Source organism: Gadus macrocephalus, chromosome 15, assembly GCF_031168955.1.
Source record: "Gadus macrocephalus chromosome 15, ASM3116895v1".
Taxonomy (NCBI): Eukaryota; Metazoa; Chordata; class Actinopteri; order Gadiformes; family Gadidae; genus Gadus; species Gadus macrocephalus.
Window position 1 is genome coordinate 15,948,335 of NC_082396.1, and position 24,375 is coordinate 15,972,709.

A 24,375-nucleotide genomic window follows, 5' to 3' on the forward strand; every position below is an offset into this window, starting at 1 on the left:
TGTGCGTGTGAGTGTGCAGTGGCGGTTTTAACCTAGAGGCATAGGTAGGCGGCTGCATGGGGTCCCCATAGTGGGAGGGACCCCAACCACACTTCTTTTTAAGTGCACAAACAGAGACGAATCAAGATAAGTCTAAACGCTAAAATAAAATTAAGGGTTAGGAAATAAAGTTACCAAAGCAGCTCAAATAAAATAAAAAAGTGAAAAGACACCGGTAGGTATTTGGCAACGCTTCCAAAGATGACACACTTTTTAACGGCTACTGTTGGGGATACAGACAGGAATAACAACGTCCAAAGCGTTGAACATGCCGCTACAGCAGCAGCTAGCTGTGAAGTGGCGCTAGGTGAAGACCTGTGAGAAGACTTCAATAGGAAGTATTGTTAGAAGCGTGTGATATGGAGAACAATCTATCTTTTCTCTCTCCTATACTCTCTCCTATACTCTCTCTCTCTCTCTCTCTCTCTCTCTCTCTCTCTCTCTCTCTCTCTCTCTCTCTCTCTCTCTCTCTCTCTCTCTCTCTCTCTCTCTCTCTCTCTCTCTCTCTCTCTCTCTCTCTCTCTCTCTCTCTCTCTCTCTCTCTCTCTCTCTCTCTCTCTCTCTCTCTCTCTCTCTCTCTCTCTCTCTCTCTCTCTCTCTCTCTCTCTCTCTCTCTCTCTCTCTCTCTCTCTCTCTCTCTCTCTCTCTCTCTCTCTCTCTCTCTCTCATAGGTTTTTGTAGAATGTTTGAAATGTTCAATCTCAACTGTAATGTCAATTCACTTACAAATCCTTTATTTTTTGTAGAATGATGAAATGTCAATCTTGAATGGATACTTCACCGGTGGAGATATGAAGGTTATAAAAAGTAAATAATTCTATGTATTATAAATGTGCAAAAAAAAAAGCCTAGCCTGAGAAAAGGCGGAAAGTGTCTCTGGCTCAAAAGTAAGAAATCCTCCATCTACCACAGGGCATTGCACTCGCTGCGCCGCCCGCCTGTTTCCGTTTGGAGGGAAGGACCCATTATACTAGCGCGAGCAAACATATCCGTGATACGTTGACTTGTTTAGACTTCTACTCTCGTTTTTGTTCAAACGCTTCATTTGTATATTACTGTACAGGATAAAAACATTAGCTAATTACAGTAGCTCAGCATATCAAGTATTTGTACTCAACCTTTTCTCCCCAGTTGCAATAAGTGTTTATCTTACACAGTAGGCCTACTTTAGTATAACAGCACTTGGATCAGTAAACAAATCACAACAACCAACATGAATTTGAAGTTTTATTCATGAAAAGATATGAACTATTTACAAAAATAAAACGTGTAGTGTGCGTTTGCTAGAGTCAAAATAGTCACAGCTCACCTTGAGCATCTACTGTCTCCTGGTAGCCACGTCAGACACGGCGCCAGGATTCCAGTTGTGGTTGGGCCAGACTAATTGTGGGTGGTCATTAAATTAAAAACGTTATCAAATCCTTGTTTAACCTAATACAAATGACTGACTAATATACTGTTATATTATCTGTGCTTAATGGCTTGATGCTCTATAAATATTGTCTATTGTCTTATCTTTATTTGATATTGATTGATCTTTAAAAAATAACAATAAACAATGCTTGTTTTCCTGGCACTTTGGCAAAAAAAGGTGTTATCTGAAACCTTACCTCTTTTGGGTTCCATCGTGACTATTAGCTGGTGTAGTGCTACACTTTGTGTGTTCTCGGCTTTCCATCTTCATTTTGGATTGAAGAAGTGTACGCAGGGTTTAAAGGGGAAGGTTTTTTTTCTCATCTCCAACCTTTACTTCCGCGTAGATTAGCTTTACCTGCCTAGTATCCACCATTCTGTCAGTAATTTTTTTTTCTCTGTCCTCTTTTATAGATCGGTGGAACCCATACATATCTTTAGCTTTGGCCCCCAATTTGCTAAATCCGCCACTGTGAATACCTGCCTGTAAAGGGTGCAGCAAGATGAGGAAGTAAAAAAACAGTGTTTATAACCTTTAATGCTATCAATCCATCAACAGCTGCAACAAAATCATTATTTTTAAATCCCATCACATGAGTCGTTGCATATTTGTAGGCTTTAAAATTAAAAACGGTCTCTGACATTGCTTATATAATTTGTGTGTATGTGTGTGTGTGTGTGTGTGTGTGTGTGTGTGTGTGTGTGTGTGTGTGTGTGTGTGTGTGTGTGTGTGTGTGTGTGTGTGTTTGTGTGTGTGTATGTGTGTGTGTGTGTGTGTTATGTGTGCATGTCTGTGTGTGCCACCTTGCCTTGGCTCCTTTCTGAATAGCTGCCGTGAGGCACCCCCACTGCGAGGCAACCCCTGCCGCGAGGCGATGGTGCCTCGGCGCTGCCCGCTGCCCGCTTCCGAGGCGGTGGTGCTTCGGCAGGGGGGATCCGGCGGGAAACAATAGCGGTCAGGTACCGAGGCACCACCGCCGCGAGGCACCACCGCCGCGGGTTGGTGGTGCTTCGGCGCTGACCGCTGCCCGCTGCTGCAAGGCACCACCGCCATGAGGCACCACCGCCGTGAGGCAACACCGCCATGAGGCACCACCGCCGTGAGGCACCACCGCCATGAGGCACCACCGCCATGAGGCACCACCGCCATGAGGCACCACCGCCATGAGGCACCACCGCCGTGAGGCACCACCGCCGTGAGGCACCACCGCCATGAGGCACCACCGCCGTGAGGCACCACCGCCATGAGGCACCACCGCCATGAGGCACCACCGCCATGAGGCACCACCGCCGTGAGGCACCACCGCCATGAGGCACCACCGCCATGAGGCACCACCGCCGTGAGGCACCACCGCCATGAAGCACCACGCCGCCATGAGGCACCACCGCCATGAAGCACCACCGCCATGAGGCATCACCTCCGCGAGGCACCACCGCCATGAGGCACCACCGCCATGAAGCACCACCGCCATGAGGCATCACCTCCGCGAGGCACCACCATGGCGCGGCCGCAGCGGAGGTGCCTCGGCGCTGCCCGCTGCCGGCTTCCGAGGCACCTGGTGACTCGGTAGCGGGCAGCGGGGCTCCGGTGGGAGACAATCGCGGACAACAATTGCAGTCTACTTTAGATTGATGTGGAAGTGGAAGAACCAGAGACGTCGGAGAACCCGAGACAGTCGTTTGTGATTCATAATATCGTCTGGAGGCGCACACAGCTTTTGGCCGTGATAATATGTATTATATGATATAGATATCTATGGATGATATGATATTTTTTAGATCTAGAGCTCCAGGACTCCCGCTAGAGCACCCGCGAGAGAGTGTTCTAAAATATTTACAGAACACGGCCAAAAGCTGTGTGCGACTCCGGATGATATTATTAATCCGAGCCATTGCGATAAATCCACGGTAAACACTAGTGCATGGTACCGTGGCCGCAAGCTGCTGAGGGCCACACCCTCCACCTTGATCTGCCATGGTTGAGAAGGAATTGGGGAAAGGAACTTTGGCTTTGACTCCCTGAAGTACATGAACTGCGTCATGGAGGAGAAAGGGATTGTTGCCCACACCCTCCACCTTGACCCGCCTCTAAAAAACGGCATGTTTGTGGAAAGCTCATTGTAGGACTGGCTCGTAGTGGCTGTAATTCTGCACCAAGGCTGAATTTCTTGAACATCCTCAAATACTGTATTATGGTCCCACTAACACCTATATTTAAGCATCCATAAAGAAGCAAGCCATTGGACCTTTAATCTAAATACCTGCGTGTAAAGGGTGTAACAAGATAAGGAGGAAGTAAGACAAGAAGAATCCAACCCAACAAGATGACTCATTGACGAGAAATCAAGGAAGAAAATAACCCTGTCTATTAGAGAATAACGCAGCAGTACAAAAATGCTTACCTTTACTCTGAGTACTCTGAGTTAACTCTAATTAGTAGATTATCTTAACTTGCCTATCCACCATTCAGTCGCTAAAAATTTTTTGTATGGAACCCATACATATCTTCGCCTTGGGCCCACAATTAGCTAAATCCGCCACTGTGTGTGTCTGTCTGTCTGTCTGTCTGTCTGTCTGTTTGTCGGGCTGTTTAGCAGGAGAGATTCAGAGATGGCCCTGAAAAACTTCACACATAGGCCAATCAGGCTTTACTGCACCCTGCATGAAGTTCATTGATTGGCTGAATGTAGGGCACTGGATCAACACCCTCCCTCCCTCGACATTAAGGGGGACTACTCTGCTCATCCAGGGACTCTTCGTCCTATGATTAGATGTGACATTTAGAACTCTGTCGAGGACCTTGATGAGGTCTGGTTGGATAAACACCGGATCTCAGTGACGGAGGACAGTGGACCGGTCCTCCATCAACTTTTTTCTTCTGTTAAACTTTCCTATTCTTATTCTGACGGTCTCTATTTTGTCCTTTTTTTCTCTGGGTGTTTTTTCTCAGAGTTTATGAAAATGCTCTAAAAAAACAATTATCATTATTAATATTATTTCATTATAATAAGGATTGATATTGTCTGCGTATTCTGTTTGAGCTACAAGTAAAAAAAAAAAAGTGGTCATTAATTAATGAATGGTACAGTGATTGTGATGTTGAGCAACATTTTTTTTTTCTTTGAAAGCATGTTTTCAGTGATTTGCCGTCGGTGATGTTTGAAAGTGACATTAAAGCCTATAATAAGGATAAATCCAATGCAAGATCTTAAATACTCCTAAGAAAAACCAGAGGCTTTAAACGTAGCTATTTAATTTATGTATTTTACTATTCCAAGTTATATTCATGGCCATTTATTTTCCACGGTGTCCTCTTTCCTTCTGCTCGATTGGGAACTAGCGTGCCCTAGTGGTCGACGAGGGAACGTAAATACATTTTGTTTGACTAAACCAGGGGTTGCCAAACATCTTCATGCAACCCCTTTTTTGTGCCCAGGATTTACCACATATTTGTTTCTTTACGTGAATTTCATATCAGTACTGGTTTCCCTTTCTCATTTATCAAACATATTACTGGAATAACAGAGGAAACAGAGAAGCTGAGCATATAATATTAAATACGTTTTTTATGGTCATGATCCCATGATCAACTTTGTCCCCTGCTGTGACCCACTTATAAGTCACGGCCTGCAATTTGAATAAACAACCTAAACCAAAATAAGCATCATGTCCAATCTCCCTCCCTTCTCACATGTGCGTTTGTGGAGTTGCATTACAGTATTCGTCCTTTGTAAACCAGCAGAACGGGGGGGATTGAGGTCAGAGAGGGTTGTAGGCGGCGGGTCAGAGTGTTGCCGGAGCGGAGGAGTAGCTGACGTCTGGGGAACAGCACTTGCATGACGCTATACCCCTATTCTTAGTCTGTAGAAAGATGAGAGCGAAAGCCTGCACTAAATTTAGAGTGAGTCACCAGACAACACAGTTAGTCAGGGCATCAGGAATGAGTGTGCGTTTGTGTGCGTTTGTGTGTGTGTGTGTGTGTGTGTGTGTGTGTGTGTGTGTGTGTGTGTGTGTGTGTGTGTGTGTGTGTGGCCTATATTTGCCCTATATGTGTGTGTGTATGCGTGTGTGTGTTTGCCCTATATGTGTGTGTGTGTGTGTGTGTGTTTGCCCTATATGTGTGTGTGTGTGTGTGTGTGTGTGTGTGTGTGTGTGTGTGTGGTGTGTGTGTGTGTGTGTGGGTGTGTGTGTGTGTGTGCGTGTGGGCCCTATATGCGCGTGTGTTTGTGCCGTGTGTGTGTATTTAGTGATTTCTCTGCTATCCACCAGCAACTGTTGCCATTCAAAAACGTAAGCTAATGTGTGCTTGGCAGTGACCTTAATTAATATTAGGTCACTTATATTACATTTATATTATTAAACTTTAACTAGACTAAAAACAGTATTTCCATTTGCCTACGGCTCTTGCCACATGTTTATAGGATTTGTGTTTGCACTTTATTTCCTGTTTTTATTGCATCCCTAAATATGACTGCAGGTGTATTGTCTGTGTATGCACCTGTACTCATAATCTGTACAGCACATTGGTATTAACCTGTTTGTTTTTTTACTCTATTAACAAACTTGATCTTGAACGTGTGTGTCATATAGTTATGTGCATGATTTCAGCCTGTATTGCAAGTAGTAAAATATACAAAATAAGATAGAATTTTGTCATCAATGGGAAATATATACATTATCAAGTTTGAAGGCTAATAAACCAGGATTCGTTTATAGGATTGGGAAACACCTTTCAATAATAACTGGTTATGCACATTCATTAGCTTATGCACCCTAAATGCAGATTTGCAATTCGAGCTGATTTAGGTTTGAATTACAGACTTTTATATCCCAAGTTAAATGCACTTTTATGAATATGAATATATTTAGATTTATATATACTGATTTCCTTTGACGAATTTATTTTGTACAGTCAGTACATAATGATGGACACTAGAGGGAGCCATTATACTAAGAGTTCTGTGGAACAATGCTGAAATCTTTTTTTTATTATGCAAACGTTTTTTCTCTTTTTTGTAAGACGATGAAACTAACTCACCTCTACTTCTTTTTTTGGCATCGCCTCATCGATTCATTTTTCGCCATGTTAACATTCACACGTTCTGGCAAATTCAACAGATGAGACCCTGTTCTGACATTTGTGCAACAGAAATAAGAAAATATGACGCACCACATTTTTGACGTGGCAAAAAAATCCTACAATCATTGCAATGACTGGAAAGATAGGGTTCAGAGAAAGGAGGGTTATTCTTCGTCTTGTATTACGCTGTAAACTATTCAAGGTTTCTACCTTAAGAAAATTCAACAAACAAGCCTAAAATGATTCGAGGGAGGAGGGAAGAGTTGCTAAGTGATTGCAGAAGTGGGGAGGATTGGATGAATATGAGTTAAATTATGAAATTTTTTGACCACGATCAACCAGTGGTCAAAAATGATATCTTCTCCCCAATTATATTTGTGGCCTGGCAGATCAAGCCAAAGAAGCCAACCTGCAATTATTATGATTTATCATACTGTCTCAATTATATCTTAAAGATAATATTCATGAAACCTAAATTGTTAGGTTTCTTAAATAATATTTTGGATGGAGAAGGCATTCTGTGGGAATTTAACCCTTTCATCCATTCAAATCACATTACATCCAAAAGTCATTCGATTTTTTAGGAGAGCATCGTGGGCGGGGCTTGAACCCATGTCTGCAACGATTATATAGGCCTGCAGCTCTCTGCACGCATGCTGGTTAACGTTATGGAAGTTAGAATTAGCAAATTATGTTGCTTGAGGCAAGGTTAGTGGATCTGTAATTTGATAACACAAACTCGGTCGGCAGTAGGCCTATTAAGGTTTAGTTTTTAAATCAGCCGCTTTTTGAACAACTGCCACCTAATTTATAGAGAAACTGATCTGATTGAATAAACTGATATAATTTGTTGTTTTTGCTTATTTTTATTTACAGTTATGTGATAAAAGTAAACGTCTACACTAATCTAATGATTTGACCATAAAAAGATACAACATTTATTGATTCCATCTGGATGGTCAGTGTTGCTGGAATCCACACATGAATGTTAGGGAAGGACTGGACATTTTGTATTTTATCGTACTTTATCTTCATTCTTATGACGGTCCCAGCCTGTAGACTTACATGTGAGTTTGAGGTATGTCAGCCTTAACTGAGACACTGACCTATGAACCCTGAAGGGTAATCCCATTTGAAGCATTAAATGTGACCCACTTAAAAGGTCTTCCCAAAAAAGTTTAACTGTTTTGGATGACTTTGCGCAAGGATGTGTTGAGGTTGAATGGTGGGCACCAAGTTTAGCCACATATAAATTACATATATTTCTGTTCTCATCAACATAATCTATTTTGACAGTTCAGATCCGTTCCCAGACCAAATTAACCTTTGGTCATTATCCAGTAATACCTTTGTACAAATATTCATAGTAGTAAATGAATGAACCATGAGGCACTGGGGAGGAAGTAAATATTGTGTATTTTAAGTTCAACATTTATACAAATAGATTGCAGTAAGAATGCAAAAAGTGCAGATCCGAAGTGTATTTGTTGAACAGAATGCTCTTGGTTCCTCCTCCCAGATGGGCCACACATTGTAGAATGCAGAGGCCGGAGCGGTAGAACCAGCTTCATAAATCCTCTGTGTCGGACTGGGGACAGGACTCAACCAGCGGGGGTCAGGAACCTATGGCTCTGGAGCAGGGGCGTAGCCACATGGGCCCCCCCCCCCCCCCCCTTGGTATCATCATAGTAATCTTTACTGTAGCTGGTCTACACACACACACACACGTGACCCCCAGTTTGTTTGGTTCGGATTTAAAGATACAAAGCTTTCAGTATTTTGTGCCGTATTATTAAGTCGGCATCACCAGACCAAAAGACCAAAATAAATAGACCTAATCATGAGTGTAGGTCATATATTATAAGTGGCCTTTTGGAAAGTAATGGGAAAGGTTGGATGTTAAGATTAGTATAAACTTGTGCGTCCCTCTGACGTTGATTTGGGTCACATGCTGCAGGGGAATACTTGGCATGTGACACACGTCCCTGGTGTTGGTCACAGGATGTGGAGCACTGCCATCCAGCACTATTTACTGGGGCTGGTTCAGAAAGCCCCTCACGTTCTACAGACCATGCAGTCCTAATTGTATCAGTATAGTAAAGAATCATGGCCGCTAATAGGTAGCAAGTTAGGGGGGAGGGGAGGGGGAGACAGAGAGTTAATCCATCCAGGGAATTTCTCTTTTTATTCTGGTTGGAAATGAAATTACTATAAGTGTATACCACTAGAGGTTGCTAATGGGAAAACGTATGCTGTATTAACATATCTTTATTGCCTTTGATTTTTTTGTAGTAGGTGAAATGCTAGTGCATATCATCAATCTTGCAGCAAAATGTGAGTCTTACAAAAACATTTATTTTCTTTGTTGGGTAACATTGCTATGGTCCTTGCTATACCTCATCACCGTCCTGTAAACAGGACAGTGCCAAGCACCACGTCATTGAATACATCTGGTAATGCATTATATCTGCAGGTAAAACAAAAGCTTATAAAAAAATAATCAGATATGTAAAAATATAAAACTGATAAACTGTTGAGGTTATTGGTTTCCTCCATTCTGATTGAAAATCCCAAATAAATTGTCGATCAATTAAAAATAACTAGATAAAACAATGTGTCAAACTCATAAGGACATCTTGATAAGAGATGGCAGAAACACACCTGGTGAAGGCTAAACAGTCTGCGTTCTTCACAACTATATCCATTTGCCTGATGAATAACAGCTGCATATATGTATATGTTTTGCTGATAATAATAATGCTGACAATCACTGCCATGTGTATCAAGACACTAAAAACCAAAACAGGCCTTAAAACACAAAGGCCTTTTAAACATTGACTACCATTAGACAAAAGGCAGTCTCCACCGACTCAGGAACTGAATAATGGGAAGGCCGAACAGTATCATAAAAACTAAATGTATTGCATTCTAACGTCTGGGAGGATAAAAAGTAAATTAACAAATGACTCCACAACAAGTAATCGCAGTGAGACAGGAGAGATCTTCACACACATACAGTCCCGATACGAGCACAGCGCCCCGGTCTCCTTATGGAGGTGACTGGGTCACGTTCCAAAGAATTTCCCATCCCCATGGAAATATTGAGGTCACCAATAACAGTAACAACGTCACAGCATTAATTGTAGGACACTGGAAATAGCATGTATCTTTAGGGGATGAGGACCTTACCGCTGCTGCCCCCTAGTTGTACAATCTGCAACTACCATCAGTAACTATCTCACACACACACACACACACCCACGTACACACACACACACGTCTGTTATCTGAGGGCAGTATTGGGCGAGTACGTAGAGACACACCTAGCTGTGTGGGTTGTCAGGTAACGTCTTATATTTGGTAGAGATCAACCTGCTTATTGGTACAGCTCTAATTTCACATCGCTGGCCCCGACTCGGCTGCCAGTGCCAAAACACGTCCGCTGTTAGATTCTCACTTTGTGCAGAACCTAAAGCCGTTAGCTGTTTGAAACAGGAAATTCATGAGAAAGAATCAACAAAAAAGTATGTCTATAGTCTATATAAAAAGCAGACACATATTTACGTCGGACAATATGTACCATTGAATAGAATCAGAGAGGTTCCTTCTGTCTACATGCTACTGCCATTTGCCCCTGGAGTATCCCTTTAAACACTCGGTCACAACGGGGACACAGAGGGCCGCTGTTCTTCTTCTCTGACGTCACCAGACGGGGCTGACTCAACACTTTTCCGTGACTTTTCCACCCCGGGGCTCAAGAGAAATTAGGCTCGCTCCACAACCGTTTGGCACATTCAGCAACCGCAATAGGAGAAAGGTTTTGGTGATTCAGTCGGTCTAGTATGTGTGAACCACTCCCCCCAGCCCTCGGCTGGAGGGAGTGGGGGAAGACGGCTCCGTGAGAACGTTCAACAAACAGGAGGGGGGAGGGGGGGGACAGTAGGGTGTCCATACCGTGGGGGAGGAGGCGAGGGGGGCTTGGGGGTGGGGGGTTATTAGATCATGGCTCGGAAGCCAAAGGACAGGGCGGCCCCCATGGCCAGACCCAGGGACAGGAAGAAGGCCATGACCGCGCCGGCCGTCTCAGCTTCATGTTGCGCCACCTTCCTGTGGGGGGGAGACACAGCAGAGGAAACCATGAGCTGGAATACCAATGTGTGGATTCAGAACCGAAGCTCCACTGCATTTCCTCAGTGCTTAGTTTGAAAGTTTACCTGATGGTGAAAGGAGCCATTGGCACGGCACCACTATGGGCAGGACAAAGCCCTAACCCTACCCCCCCCCCCCCCCTCCTCCTCTGTAAACCAATCAAATCCCCCGTTTAGGTGTTTGGATTCCTTACTTGGGTCCGAAGCACATGCAGAGGCTGGCCAGGTAGCCGTTGGAGAAGGAGAAGAGGACGATGAAGAGGATGTACCAGGCGTCGTGCCCGAACAGCACGGGCAGGTAGCTTCGCGGCTGCACGTTACACAGCATGAACAGCGGTACGAAGACCACCCGCAGACCCACCAGCACCGGCAGCCACAGGCTGTCCTTCCCCGGCTGGCGGGGGGGGGGGGGGGGGGGGGGGAGGGGGAGAGAGAGGGAGAGGGAGATTAATGACTTTGATTTATGAGTGCCACACACCCTCTCTAGGGCCTTTCTAGGGAGCTAGAGAGGGGTTCACATGGCACCACATCCAAGCAGGTGGCTAACTGCTCCTTTCGGGTAAACGCTGTAGTAATCTGTACATTTGATGTATCATTTGCATAATAATCGGTATATTTGATGTTTTGTTTGTTCAATAATCTGTGTATTTTATGTATCATTTGTATAATAATCTGTACATTTTATGTACAATTTGCATAATAATCGGAATATTTGATGTTCTGTTTGTACAATAATCTGTATATTTGATGTATCATTTGTATAAAAATCGGTATATTTTATGCATCAAATGTTTAATAATCTGAATATTTAAATGTTTTTAAAATAATCTGTTTATTTGATGCATCATTTGTTTCTCTTTTTTCTATGACTGTCTTATGGTTGCTGCAGTGGCATTTCTTTATGTGTGTCTAGCTCCAGAACACATTAACCAGGATAGGGGGCTGGGAGGCTGCTCCCAACAGCAACCCTCCAGTGTCTTCCCTGCCCCATGTGCTGGGAAGCGCCTGCCTGTGACCTTGTGACAGAGCGCCTGAGTGGAGCAGCGAGGAGCCTGATGAGACCGGTCTGACAGGACAGTAAGTCAACTCACATGGTGTAGTCTGAGTAACCTCACCATGTGAGTCTGCACTACTTCTTCTGTACGTGCAGACCCACGCACCTACATTTCCCCCACCCAGAACCCAATTAGCTCTTCAATGTTGTATAGCCTCCAAAATAACTATCCACAGGGCAAAGTGTACAGGATATTCCAAACAGCAGGATAAGGTTGCTGTTTGGAAAACTTTACAGAGAAGGAATGCTAATATTGCTCCTAAGCCGGACTCCCTGGAATTTGTTTGAGTATTTCCATTTGATTTAAGTTTTGCGTATGTAAAAGATCAAATGAGTGCTCTCATTTGGGAACATTCAAAAGGAATATTTTGGTTCAGTAAGTGCATCACACACACACACACACACACACACACACACACACACACACACACACACACACACACACACACACACACACACACACACACACACACACACACACACACACACACACACACACACACGAGAGATAGCTCTCTCTGATCTGAGATCAAGTCATTCTTGGCAGAAAGTAATTTGCTGAAAGTGTCTTTTGTGGCAGATATCCACTTTAACAATTTGTTTCCATTAGTGTGTTAGTGTTGGCGGTAACCGCCCGTTTTGAGGCAAATGTACAGCTATTTGAACTCCAAAACCACTTCCTTGAGAACAGCCTTGGACACACACACACACACACACACACACACACACACACACACACATCAAAGCTTGGGTTCCCTGTTTTCCTCAGTTCGCTCTCTAGTGACCAGATGTTTTTCCATGATTTCACTGCAGAAAAACCCAATGGATCTGATTCCAGTGGTGTCGCACTGAAGACGCTGTGAATCATCTCTGCTTTTTCCAGCAATCCCATGCAATGTGATCACAACAACATTCCACACCTCCTTTTCAAAACCAAAAGTAACATCTAATTTGCAGTGACTGACACTTTTATGGGTAAAGCATAAGTATAACACATCTGAAGGGCAAGACTGGAACACTGGCCTCTTATCCAGCAACTGACCAACCTGATCATACTGCTTTTAGCTCTTCTGTTCTTATCCCCTATATTGATAATGATCCAATATAGATGATCAACTATGTTGGTAATAATCCAGTGTTGGGGTGTGCATACAGTTGATAATAATCCAGTGGTTTGGTGTTAATACAGTTAGTATTAATCCAGTGGTGTGGCGTATTAATCCAGTGGTGTGGTGTATTAATCCAGTGGTGTGGTGTATTAATCCAGTGGTGTGGTGTAATAAACCAGTGGTGCAGTGTATTAATCCAGTGGTGTGGTGTATTAATCCAGTGGTGTGGTGTATTAATCCAGTGGTGTGGCGTATTAATCCAGTGGTGTGGTGTATTAATCCAGTGGTGCGGTGTATTAATCCAGTGGTGCGGTGTATTAATCCAGTGGTGTGGTGTATTAATCCAGTGGTGTGGTGTATTAATCCAGTGGTGTGGTGTATTAATCCAGTGGTGCGGTGTATTAATCCAGTGGTGTGGTGTATTAATCCAGTGGTGTGGTGTATTAATCCAGTGGTGTGGTGTATTAATCCAGTGGTGTGGTGTATTCATCCAGTGGTGTGGTGTATTCATCCAGTGGTTTGGTGTATTAATCCAGTGGTGTAATAATCCAGTGTTTTGGTACCCACCCACATACAGACGGCAGTGAGACTGCGGCCGGCCCAGTCCATCAGGTTGAAGAGCAGAAAGCAGGACACGGGGATGAAGTAGGTGTCTGTACGTCGTTAACAACAAAACAAATGCTGTTATACCCAAGACTTCAGTCCTCCAAGGCCAAAAGACCAGTTAAAAAGTGTTTGTTAGACATAACAATTATTGTAATGCTTCTTAAGCACAGCAGACCACACTGGATAACCAAGCCCTAACCATAAACTAAATGTTAAATTTCATAATCTGAAAACTTCTGATAATATTTGGTGTGTGCGTTTTGACTCAAATGCATTGCACTGCAGTCGTTAGCTGGGTGTTAGCATTAGCTAGCGTGCTAACATGAGGGCACGTACCCCAGGCACTGCCCGCGGCCACGGAGGACTTCACCTCCACCGTCACGGCGGGGAACGTTCCGATGGTGATGGTGAAGATGAAGCACACAGACAATGCCATCACCCAGATCTATTGGACAAAGAGACAAAGACAGGCCCGGTATCATCAATAACTCTAATTTCAATGCAAATAGAGGACGAGCACAAGGATTTCAATGTTTGACATTCATTTCAAAATGCATTCATACTTGGGAAGTGATTATACAAATACATAATTTACACGTGTGTGTGTGTGTGTGCGTGTGTGCACGGGTCCCGACCTGTTTAAAGATGCCCAACACCGACGGGCTCTGCCTGCCTCCCGCCGCTGCAGTGCCCTTCTCCCCAGAGCCGTCTGAGGAAAACACAAACACACACTTTTAGACAGACAGCATCATGAACACTGGCGGGGAGATAAACAGAACACAGAACAACAGCCATTCATTTATTTCTTGAGGTGCTTACGCCCACGCAACCCAAACACTAGCACATAGAATTGAGATCGTTTTGAGTCTATCTATAATTTCGGTCACAGACACCTCTCCTAAATTTAAACTATACTGCTCACAAAGAGGCAGTTGTCATTCTGTCTCGAGGGCCGTTTTAAATGCTTCTTAGTGGTTTGGGCTTCCTGGCTGCTTTAGGGAGTACTCCACAGAGACCAGACAACCAAACTGCCCATCATCCCGCCCACGTGCTGGACTAGGCTGAAAAACAAAGTTAATAATTCAAGAGATTTCATTAAATTTTATACAAGCATCATTTAACCTAACCAACAGCCGTAAAAAAATAATTAAAAGTTGATAGTTATATTGGTTTAAACAAGGACTTAGGATCTGGAACCAGCTTTAAAGTATCAACCTTTCTAACCCACAAGTGGACGTGGTCACCCCCAGAGGGACACTAGTGACCCTAAATAGCTGCTGCCCACTCCTCAACGGTGTTGATCCTCAGCCCCACTGGAATGTGTGGATTGGAAGCACTTCAGTGGATGCACGTTTCAATAGGATTCATAAGTACAGAATTGAGTTCAAAATCTACCTTTCTTCAGCAGATCCATCCTGTTCTCCTCCTCCCCCGTGAGACTGGATCCATTACTCTCCATGTAGTACTGGAAGAACTCCTGCACGACAAACCACAGTGTAAACAACTGCAACATCTAATTAGCGAGCCACAGAGGGTCAACACGAATCCCCCCCTGCAGCATAGATTCAGCTGCATGCCTCGTCTGCTTGCAGCAACTCCATCGTCGCTGCAGCGAGGAGATGCACGTTGGGCCCTGGCGGTGGGATCGTTTACAGACGGAGGTCGAGTGTGATTGAAGACGGGGCATACCATCTTAGGCAGGGCGATGTAGGCCAGGATGGCCAGGAAGATGACCACGCAGGCCGTGATGAAGTAGCCCACGGCGCTGTCCTGCAGGGCGGAGCCACCTGCACGGAGGAAAGGACAGACGGTGTCGGCTTGGCTCAGCAGATGGAGCAGGTTGACTTGTGACCAGAAGGTTGCTAGTTCGATCTCCGGCTCCCCGAGTGTTGCGGTGTCCCTGAGCATGTCACTTTTCCCCCCCAAATGCTCCTGACGAGCTGCCTGTCGCCCTGCGTGATTGGTTCCGCCGTCGGTGTGTCAATGTGTGTGAAAACATTGTAAGTCGGTTTGGATAAAAGCATCTGCTAAATGCCCGTAAATGTAAACATAAAGTGTCGGTGCGTGTGTCAGAAATAGTGATCAAACGTGTTTAACAGTGGGAGAGCATGGTAGCCGGGATGGCAAGGTGTGGGAGAGGGGAGAGTGTGTTTTAGAGAGGCTGTGTTTAACGGAGCAGGGAGTGTTTCCAGAGCAGTGGACGGCGTTGCGTACTGGCCAAGGCGCAGATCATGGAGAAGGCGGCGAAGGTTCCGGCCAGGCCTTGGCCGCTCATGATGGGGGTGGTGTAGGAGGCGGGCAGACGCCCCGCCAGGCCGAACAGACTCCCCTGGAGCACCGCGCCGAACGCTGAGGAGGGGGAGAAGCACAACGAAAACCACAAGGGCGCTCAGGAATCGGGAGAGAGCGAGCGGAGACCCCCCTCAAAAAGGAAACCTGCTCAGTCCCACTGACCCATAACAACATGTGGACACTCAGAGAGACGTGAAGCACAACAACTCAAGTGTTTCTTCCCCTCCGCTCATCTCCCCAGGGTGAGACGGACAGAGACAGAGGGAGAGTGAGAGAGTGGGAGACAGCGAGAGAGATCCATCCATTTGTTTCAAGGCTTCCTTGCATGCAGCGATGCAGTCTCAGCGCCGGAGGGATGGAGGGAATGAGACATAGATAGATAGAAAGAGGAAGAGACAGGAGGAAGTACTCCCGTCCAACCACACAAGCCGCCCGGTCCTGCGTCAGGGTGTTGGGGAGGGGAGCGGGGGCTAGGGAGGGGTGAGCTTTTCCCTGCTGCTCCACGCCCGACTCTCTATAAACCCTCCCAGTGGGACGGGGCTGTGAGCGCGCCAGGGCCCGGCGGGTCCAGGGCAACTCGTCTGCACCCTGCACACACACACACACACACACTGGAGGGGGATTACCCACAAGCCCCAGCACATGGTTTTGATCACAGCTGGGGCGGGGCCGTGGGGAAAGGTTTGTTTTTGTGCGTGCGTGCGCGCGTGTTGTCAAGGCAATTCCTTTAGGATATTGCGGCTTGGAGAGAAGACTTGGCTTGGAGATGCAAACAAGCACAATCGTTGTGCGTGCCTATTCAACGCTTTGCAAACACCACGTCTCCTCTCCAGCAGAATAAGCCGTTCTCGAGAAGAATACAGAAGGCAGTTCTCGGCTTATTCTCACACAGCCTTTTAACAGCTTCACCCCCTCCACGTGATGCAATTGTCCGTACATCATATGAGGGGAGTTCTGACATGAAGGAGTTCTTCTCGTATAGATAAGGGGGTTACTGCTTCCTTGTGAAACGCAATATCATCCCACTGCAGACACCAATGGGCGTTCTCGTGTGGTGGGTTGTTCCCGTTTACGCAGACTGGAACGCCCCCTTCTTATTCTTCGTCGCCTTTCTCGCTGAACTGTATTAAAATGTCACAGTGTACTACTCAAAAACCATGTATATAGGGTTGTAAATAATCTTCCAAAGCTTTTCAAATCTTATTTGGAAAATAACTTCACATGGTGTGTCTTTTTACAATTTACATTCGTAGTGTTGATCAGCAGTGAAATAGTCCACCAAAGACGTTGACGTTGCTTAGCAACCGAAGACGCTGGGGTTGACAAGTTACCGGACTACTACCCATGCAAGTGAACGGAGCATTCCACGGCATTGAGAAGACCCGTGTAATAAAGGCCTATAATATTCTGTTTATGGCATAGATTTCTCCTTAGATTGTGCCAATAAAGCAATGATAACAAAAACAAAAAAAACACAAACGCTCAAGGCCCGGCCCGACCCGGCTCAAGGATAGTGGTGGGAAATATCGGCGGGCCGGGTCGGGTCAATCAAAGGCCTCATTGTGTAACATGAATTGGCAAAAAAAATGACCACTGTAGCATATTTAAACACAATTCAAATTGTGCAAGGAATTATTTCCATTGGTCATTCTGACCGGGTCATTTAGAAATTTCGGTCTTCCTCATTTTTTTCCGGTCAATGACCGGACTAAGGAAACTCTTCTATAAACCGGCCTAACTTCACCGTCAACACCGAACCCCTTCTTCTTCGCACGGCGGTCAACATTCGCTACTTAGATTTTCTCAAACAGAAGTTTCAAAATAAGATCTAGCAGTAAGTACGGGTAGCATAGAACTAACGTTAGCCAAGTGGAGGCTCCATGAATGCTAAATCTAATGAGAAAGGTAAAATTGCCATTAAGGAAGGAAAGCATAGCATGCCTTGCGACTGTGCATCGCAGTATGCCTTGCGAAACCCAGTATGCCTTTCGAAAGACCTTGTGATTGGTCGCTACCAGGAACGCCTAAAGGGCGAGCTTGTGTCATGACTGAAACGCCCAAGCCTGCAGATGGACCCTTCTCTGTAAACGGTTCACGCCAGGCAAAAGGTTAAAAACAAAGGGAAACATAACACTAGTTAACAGTTGGGGTGGAGATAACAAAACCTGAAGAAAACAAAGCTTACATATGGTTTGATAATTTTCATCACACTGTGACAAAAAACAAAGCTATAACTCGGAAACAGTCTCCACACTTTTTTGTGTGCACAAATCATTCTCTGCCATAACATCTTTATGGACAGGAAGGTGAAGACAGGAAGGTGGGTTGAGAGAGAAGGAATGACGTTTGCGACCCCAGGCAAAACCCCTACACTCACAGTTGATGATGACGATTTTCATCATGGTAATGGTGAAGAAGGCAAGGGGATCCACTTCCACCTTGACCAAGATGGCCGTCAGCAGGAACACACCCAAGATGACCGCCAGGCACCCGCAAATACGCAGCTTCTGGGAGATCCTGGGAGGGAGGGAGGGAGGGAGGGAGGGAGGGAGGGAGGGAAGAAAAGGGGGGAGGAAATTATTATTCATGACTTGGATTTATGACGACTTTGGAATACTCTTTGTAGGGCACTAGAGAGGGGTTCACATTGCACTACCTACAAGCAGATAGGTTACTGTTTGGGGCTGGTTATTTCTGTAAAAATCTGTATATTTTATGCATTAGTTGCATAATAATCGAGGAGAAAGAGCGAGAGAGAGACACGGGGGGGAGATGGACAGAGAAAGGGGTCGACAGCGAGAGGGATAGAGATACGACTGGTATAAAAATGTCCAAACATGGACATCAACATTTCCATCAGCTGTGCGAGCAGTCGTCTTGGCATCAAGGTAGTTTGGAGACTCTCCGAGTAACCACACACATAAATAACCACATGCTACGAGAGAAGAGAGCACACGCAGTTGGGAGAAATGTGTGAACGTCTTTTTCCATGCCCGAGTCCACGCTCACGCCAAGGAGTGCGCCCTGCCCCAGGGACCCAGACCAGTTGTGCCAGATTGGTCGAGACTGCTGGCTGCAGCATGCAGCAGCCGGCATTGCCAGATTGAACGGGAAATCCGGCCCAATCTGGCTACACTGACCCAGACGGGGGGAGCCACGCCGCCCCCTGATCACCAGGGACCGAATTAGAACCAGTGGAGCCTATTTAAAAGACATAGACATTTTATGTAGAAGAATAGATGAACAAAGGTAGAGTCAGAGTCCATCATAAAGAAACAAACTAAAACAGAAAAAAACAAAGTGTGTGTGCGCATGGGTCAGGGGAGATGCATAACATTCCTGGGTGTGTTTGTGGAGGTCAAGGAGTATTTGTGTGTCAGTTAGCCCCAAGTCCTCTCTTTCCAACCCTAATTAAAGCAAACATGCCAGGGCTGGAGCGTTCTGATATGCAAACACAACCTGCAGAGCCGGGCTAAGGGCTGCTCCAGGGGTCAGAGAATTTGCAGCTTTTACACTCTGCACTCAGCCAACAGGGCTCAATGAAATAAGGGGATTTAGGGTGGGACCGCAGATAAAGAATTCTCCCCTTCACTACAGGAAGTGTGCATCCTCATTAGTACAGTCGAACCCCCCAGCCTTAAGAAGCCCAAACCAAAGACCAGCATCTCATCAACTCGGTCCGCCCTCATCATTTTACATCACACTCACAGTCCCATCGCGTGCTTACAGCTCATGCATCCAGCGACGCATTCCTTGCAAAAAGAAGGGAAGCGTCACAGAGATGGCCTCTGTGGTGGCGATTGTTGTATGAGATGGGGATCAGCACTGGCCCATGAGTGACAGTGTTCACACTCATGGGCTGATGCTGGTGTTAACAGGAGCCCATGGCCCCGGGGGCTGCTGTGTTTAGGGGCTGACCTCTGGTGGATGAAGGAGTTGAGGCAGGTGAAGATCAGCAGCGGCACCATGGCGCACAGCGTCATCACGTTGTTGAACTTTGACTCCAGGATATTGCGAGTGTCCGATGAGGCTGCGTCAGTCATGTTGGCGGTGTGGTTGAGGGACAGGTCATGGTCCTTTAGCCTGCTGGTGAAGTACTGGGCACAGAGGAAGACACATGATTAGTAAATAGAGAGAGGTTTCTATTTACTTCTACTGAGCCTCGATGGTGAATGAATAAACACTCGGGGCAGTGAACACTGCTTGTTTAGAAACAAATAAACTAAATCTAAATCTGAGGAAATATTCCATGGGTCCCCCTGAAAAAAAGACTCTCAAAACAAGCGGAAGAGACACTAAAGGTACGGCCACACCAAACGCGTCACCTGCGTACCACGCGTATAAAATCGGCAATTTTTCCATAGGGAAGCATTGGTGTACGCGCGTATGAGGTGCGTACAGCGTATCATGCGTACCAAGCAACATTTTACTCGCTGTAGGGGCGTATGAGGCGCGTACATATACGCGCGTGTATATACGCGCGCACATATACGCGCGTACATATACGCGCGTACATGTACGCGAGGAGTTCAAAAAATTGAACTTTTTATGCTCATACGCGCCGCAATAGCCAATCAGCGTTGAGCTTGACCCGACGTCACTGGCAGAGAGTAGTGAGCTTGGACAGAAGCATACGGCCGACATCTTTCTTTATTCTGTGTGGAAATAGTAACATAGTTACGCCATTAAATGCTTTTATGGAAACATTTTTAGCGAGAAATGTGCATTTTACTTTCATAATGTTCGCTCGGTGAATGTGAAGGATGTTTGGTTTGATAGTTATGACGAAGAGGGAACGCTCCGTTCACTTGCATGGACAGAGTCTCTGATTGCTAAGCAACCTCAACGTCTTGGCGGACTATTTCTCTGCTGATCAACACAACGAATGCTGGAAACACACCAGACACACCATGTGAAGTTATTTAACCCGATTATTGTTATTTATATCCGAGATTATTTAATCTAACCCGATCTAAACTCTATCACCCAAACACGGCGACGTTTGGGTTTCCTACCTCGGACTCCAGAGCAGCCATGTCCATGGCAGCCACGGCCGGCAACTTTCTTTATTCTGAGTGGAAATAGTAACATAGTTACGCCATTAAATGCGTTTATGGAAACATTTCTAGCGAGAAATGTGCATTTTACTCTCATAATGTTCGCTCGGTGAATGTGAAGGATGTTTGGTTTGATAGTTATGACGAAGAGTGAACGCTCCGTTCACTTGCATGGACAGAGTCTCTGATTGCTAAGCAACCTCAACGTCTTGGCGGACTATTTCTCTGCTGATCAACACTACGAATGCTGGAAACACACCAGACACACCATGTGAAGTTATTTAACCCGATTATTGTTATTTATATCCGAGATTATTTAATCTAACCCGATCCAAGCTCTATCATCCATCCAAACACGGCGGCGTTTGGGTTTCCTTCCTCGGACTCCTTAATCCTCGGACTCCTTAAATGGTCAGATACGCGCGTATCTGACCATTTTTGACACAAGATGGTCAAGCAACATTTTCGCTGCGTTACGCACGTACATGGTACGCGAGGTACGCGCTTGGTGTGTTCGCACCATAAGACGATAAATAAACAACTCTCAGCCCAACGGCTACGTGTCCCCCCACCCCCCAGCTGAGATCCATCCCATGTTTATCCACCCTGGGATAAGCCGGCATGGGGTGTTACTGTGGAGTCACCTTTCATGCCCAGGGGCACGATGGGGGGATTAAAGAAAGTATGCAGGGCCCCTTATAAGCCCACCTAGCTGGGGTCAGCCAACAGGGCCCAATGAAATAAGGGGGTTTTGGGCGGGACCGCAGATAAAGAATTCTTTGCTTCACCCTCCAGAGTACAGCCTAACCCCCCAGCCTTTAGACGCTCAGCATCCCATCAGGGAAGCACTTCCATCAGCAGAGGACGCATCCCTGAGGAACATTTGAATGGGAAAATTTACATGAATTATTTGTTTAAAAAGATGTTCTCAGGGTTACCATGGTAGCGGTCATGAAGAAATTCCATGGCAAAAGGGTTCCCAGGCCCAGGATGAAGAAGATGATCCACACAGCATTGTATCTGGAAAATGAAAACACAAACTTGTTAACACAAAGGAATGAAAGAAGACATCAATACCGCCCATGCCTACGTCAAATGAGAGGGTTGAATGCCGTGCTAATACACCCGTAATACGAGTTTTTGCGAGGGCTCATTACAGCTGTAACAGCACGGGCAGTTCTTCCATGGTTACCTGTCGCTCGGGGCTGTGATGGCCGTCATGATTCCTGGTTCACAGGTTTGGGAATAGTTCTGAAATGTCAGCCAAAAACATCAGTCAAGGTTAGGTTAACTAAATGGGCATCGCTGAGTCAGTGCCAGTGGAGATTCATGCACAGAGTGATGATCGGTTCATCTGAATGCATAATCCAATTCATGCCAAGGACGAAACAAAGATATGTTGCAACAAGTAACATATTTCGGAAGAAACTAACGGTGCAGCAAGATGTTGCTAATGAGATCGCGATAAGCAACAAGGGTACCACTGCAACAAATAAATCTCTACTAACAGGAACTTGTTGTATGCAAAGAAAAAAAAGATTGCTTTCCTGCCTGCAATCCTGGTGGTTGTTGGACACATTCTCAGCAAACACAAGAGAAAAGAACAGCAGTCTCAAGTGGTTCAAATTGCTCAAGACAGCCAAACTAAAACAATGTGTTCTATTGAGAGATGACTTTAAGAATTCCAACCAGACCAGCGGTGAACGGCCAAACTGATCTATTGATGAGTGTCAAATATTTCAATATGAAACTGTTTAGTTTTTCCAGCCTAAAACATGCATTCTATCAACTTACTTGGAACCATGTTCAGCTTGGGCCAAATGGTTTTGTACAACTTCTGGTGAGGTCGGCCGGCGGCCTCTCTCTCTCTCTCTCTCTCTCTCGCTCTCTTCTCTCTCTCTCTCTCTCTCCTCTCTCTCTCCTCTCTCCTCTCTCTCTCTCTCTCTCTCTCTCTCTCTCTCTCTCTCTCTCTCTCTCTCTCTCTCTCCTCTCTCTCTCTCTCTCTCCTCTCTCTCTCTCTCTCTCTCTCGCTCTCCTCTCTCTCTCTCTCTCTCTCTCTCTCTCTCTCTCTCTCTCTCTCTCTCTCTCTCTCTCTCTCTCTCTCTCCTCTCTCTCTCTGCGAGAGAGAGCGAGAGAGAAGCATCTCATTGGCCCATTAAAGAATACAAAATGTGTGTTCTTATACACAACAGCATTAAGTCGCTGAGAAACATGAAGAATTTAGTTTACGTTAGAATAGAGATGTCCAGCCGACAAACACGCCCACCGGTCGGATTTTCACATTGTCAAATGTTCAAAGTATCATTGTGGGATGGAGGCGTTGGAAAAGCATTTTATTTAATCTGCCGTGCACAGTAGTTCCCACAGTCAACTGACATCATCCTAACCTTTAGAAGCCGGTCATGAGTGCAGCTGGAGACCTTCAATAAAGCCTTTTGTTTGTATCCAAACGACACTGTGTGCTTTAGAGTGTAGCACACCCACTGTGAAGACAGTCCGCGCAGTGGCAAGGCCTAGCATCTGGGAGCAGGCTTGAGTGTCGCTACTCGCTACACATGCCCAGCTGCAGCATAATGAAACAAAGGCCATGTGCTGATACCCCCCCCAGAGTTCAGTTTGACCCCAGTAGATGAAAAGCACATGATGCATTTGTACGATTCATTAGCTGGATGTAGTCAATGGGGAAATTACAGTATTTCCAAGCAAATTCTGAGGAAATTATATCTGAGTAGATGCTTATTAACATTAGAGCCACACAGGAGTCCAGGAGTAAGAATAACGTAGACTCAACATGTCCGTTGTTGCCTCCTTTCGACAACCAAATAGATTGTTATGCTAGAGGCTAACCCAAACTTGTGGTCTTGTTTACGACAACTTGGCAAAACCAGGCCACGGTTTATTATAGCCAATGAAATTACAGCTGCAGTGATGTGTCGCAAGGTTTTCTGAAAGGCCCATAGGCTTCTGCCTCGCTGTGTTGAACTGAGCGTTCTGCCATGTTATGTCAGGTTTGAGCAGAACTGTCCAGTGAATCAATTGCACCCATTTGAGGGAAAACAGCCATTTTTGGTATCCGTAGCAATTTAAATTCAACAAAAGCATGGAGAAGTCTATAACCTTTTGGACACATTTTCATTAAGATGAAACTGAGTTTCAAAGTGTGATTTATGGCACATAGTAGTTCTTTCAGGTGGGCAATTTACGAACTACCTTGCGTTTTATCCCCCCCCCCCACACACACACACACACATTTCAATGGTGAGATGGGTGGGGCCCTCCATTTCAATGGTGAAATATGAAGCTTGGATTTATTACAGACACGTTCCAAGGCCAAATGTGTGCAGGAGTGACACTCACAGTTTGTTGAGTCCCACGTTTAATTTTTTTACTTCTCGCAGAAACCATCAATCTCATCCTACTGAGGACGAGCAGCCTCGTGTGTCTTCATACTTCAGCGAACCTTCACAGCGCTGTTACAGTACACTGACTTTAATGATCCCAAATCAAATTTCACACTCCATCTTCCCTCACCTCATTCTGGGTTTCTCTGACCTAAGACCAAGGACAGGATCGCAAT

General features: G+C 45.5%; 1 protein-coding gene across 4 annotated transcripts in view; it reads right to left on the reverse strand.

The window, feature by feature from the left end:
- Positions 1-8,865: 8,865 nt before the first annotated feature.
- Positions 8,866-24,375, reverse strand: part of LOC132473016 (equilibrative nucleoside transporter 1-like) — a 40,890-nt gene continuing 25,380 nt past the window's right edge. For 2 of the 4 annotated variants that reach the window (XM_060072935.1, XM_060072934.1), the window contains exons 2-13: positions 21,991-22,049; positions 21,737-21,818; positions 19,660-19,838; positions 18,119-18,258; positions 15,664-15,798; positions 15,139-15,236; positions 14,845-14,926; positions 14,085-14,158; positions 13,786-13,894; positions 13,411-13,496; positions 10,875-11,074; positions 8,866-10,639 (exon numbers count right to left, since the gene is read on the reverse strand). In XM_060072935.1, the coding sequence (XP_059928918.1) occupies positions 10,528-10,639; positions 10,875-11,074; positions 13,411-13,496; positions 13,786-13,894; positions 14,085-14,158; positions 14,845-14,926; positions 15,139-15,236; positions 15,664-15,798; positions 18,119-18,258; positions 19,660-19,838; positions 21,737-21,818; positions 21,991-22,019 (1,326 nt within the window). In that variant the 5' untranslated portion in view covers positions 22,020-22,049 and the 3' untranslated portion in view covers positions 8,866-10,527. Of the gene's footprint in view, positions 10,640-10,874; positions 11,075-13,410; positions 13,497-13,785; positions 13,895-14,084; positions 14,159-14,844; positions 14,927-15,138; positions 15,237-15,663; positions 15,799-18,118; positions 18,259-19,659; positions 19,839-21,736; positions 21,819-21,990; positions 22,050-24,155; positions 24,365-24,375 lie in introns of those variants that run through there. The other 2 variants (XR_009529240.1, XM_060072933.1) reach the window with 2 other exon arrangements.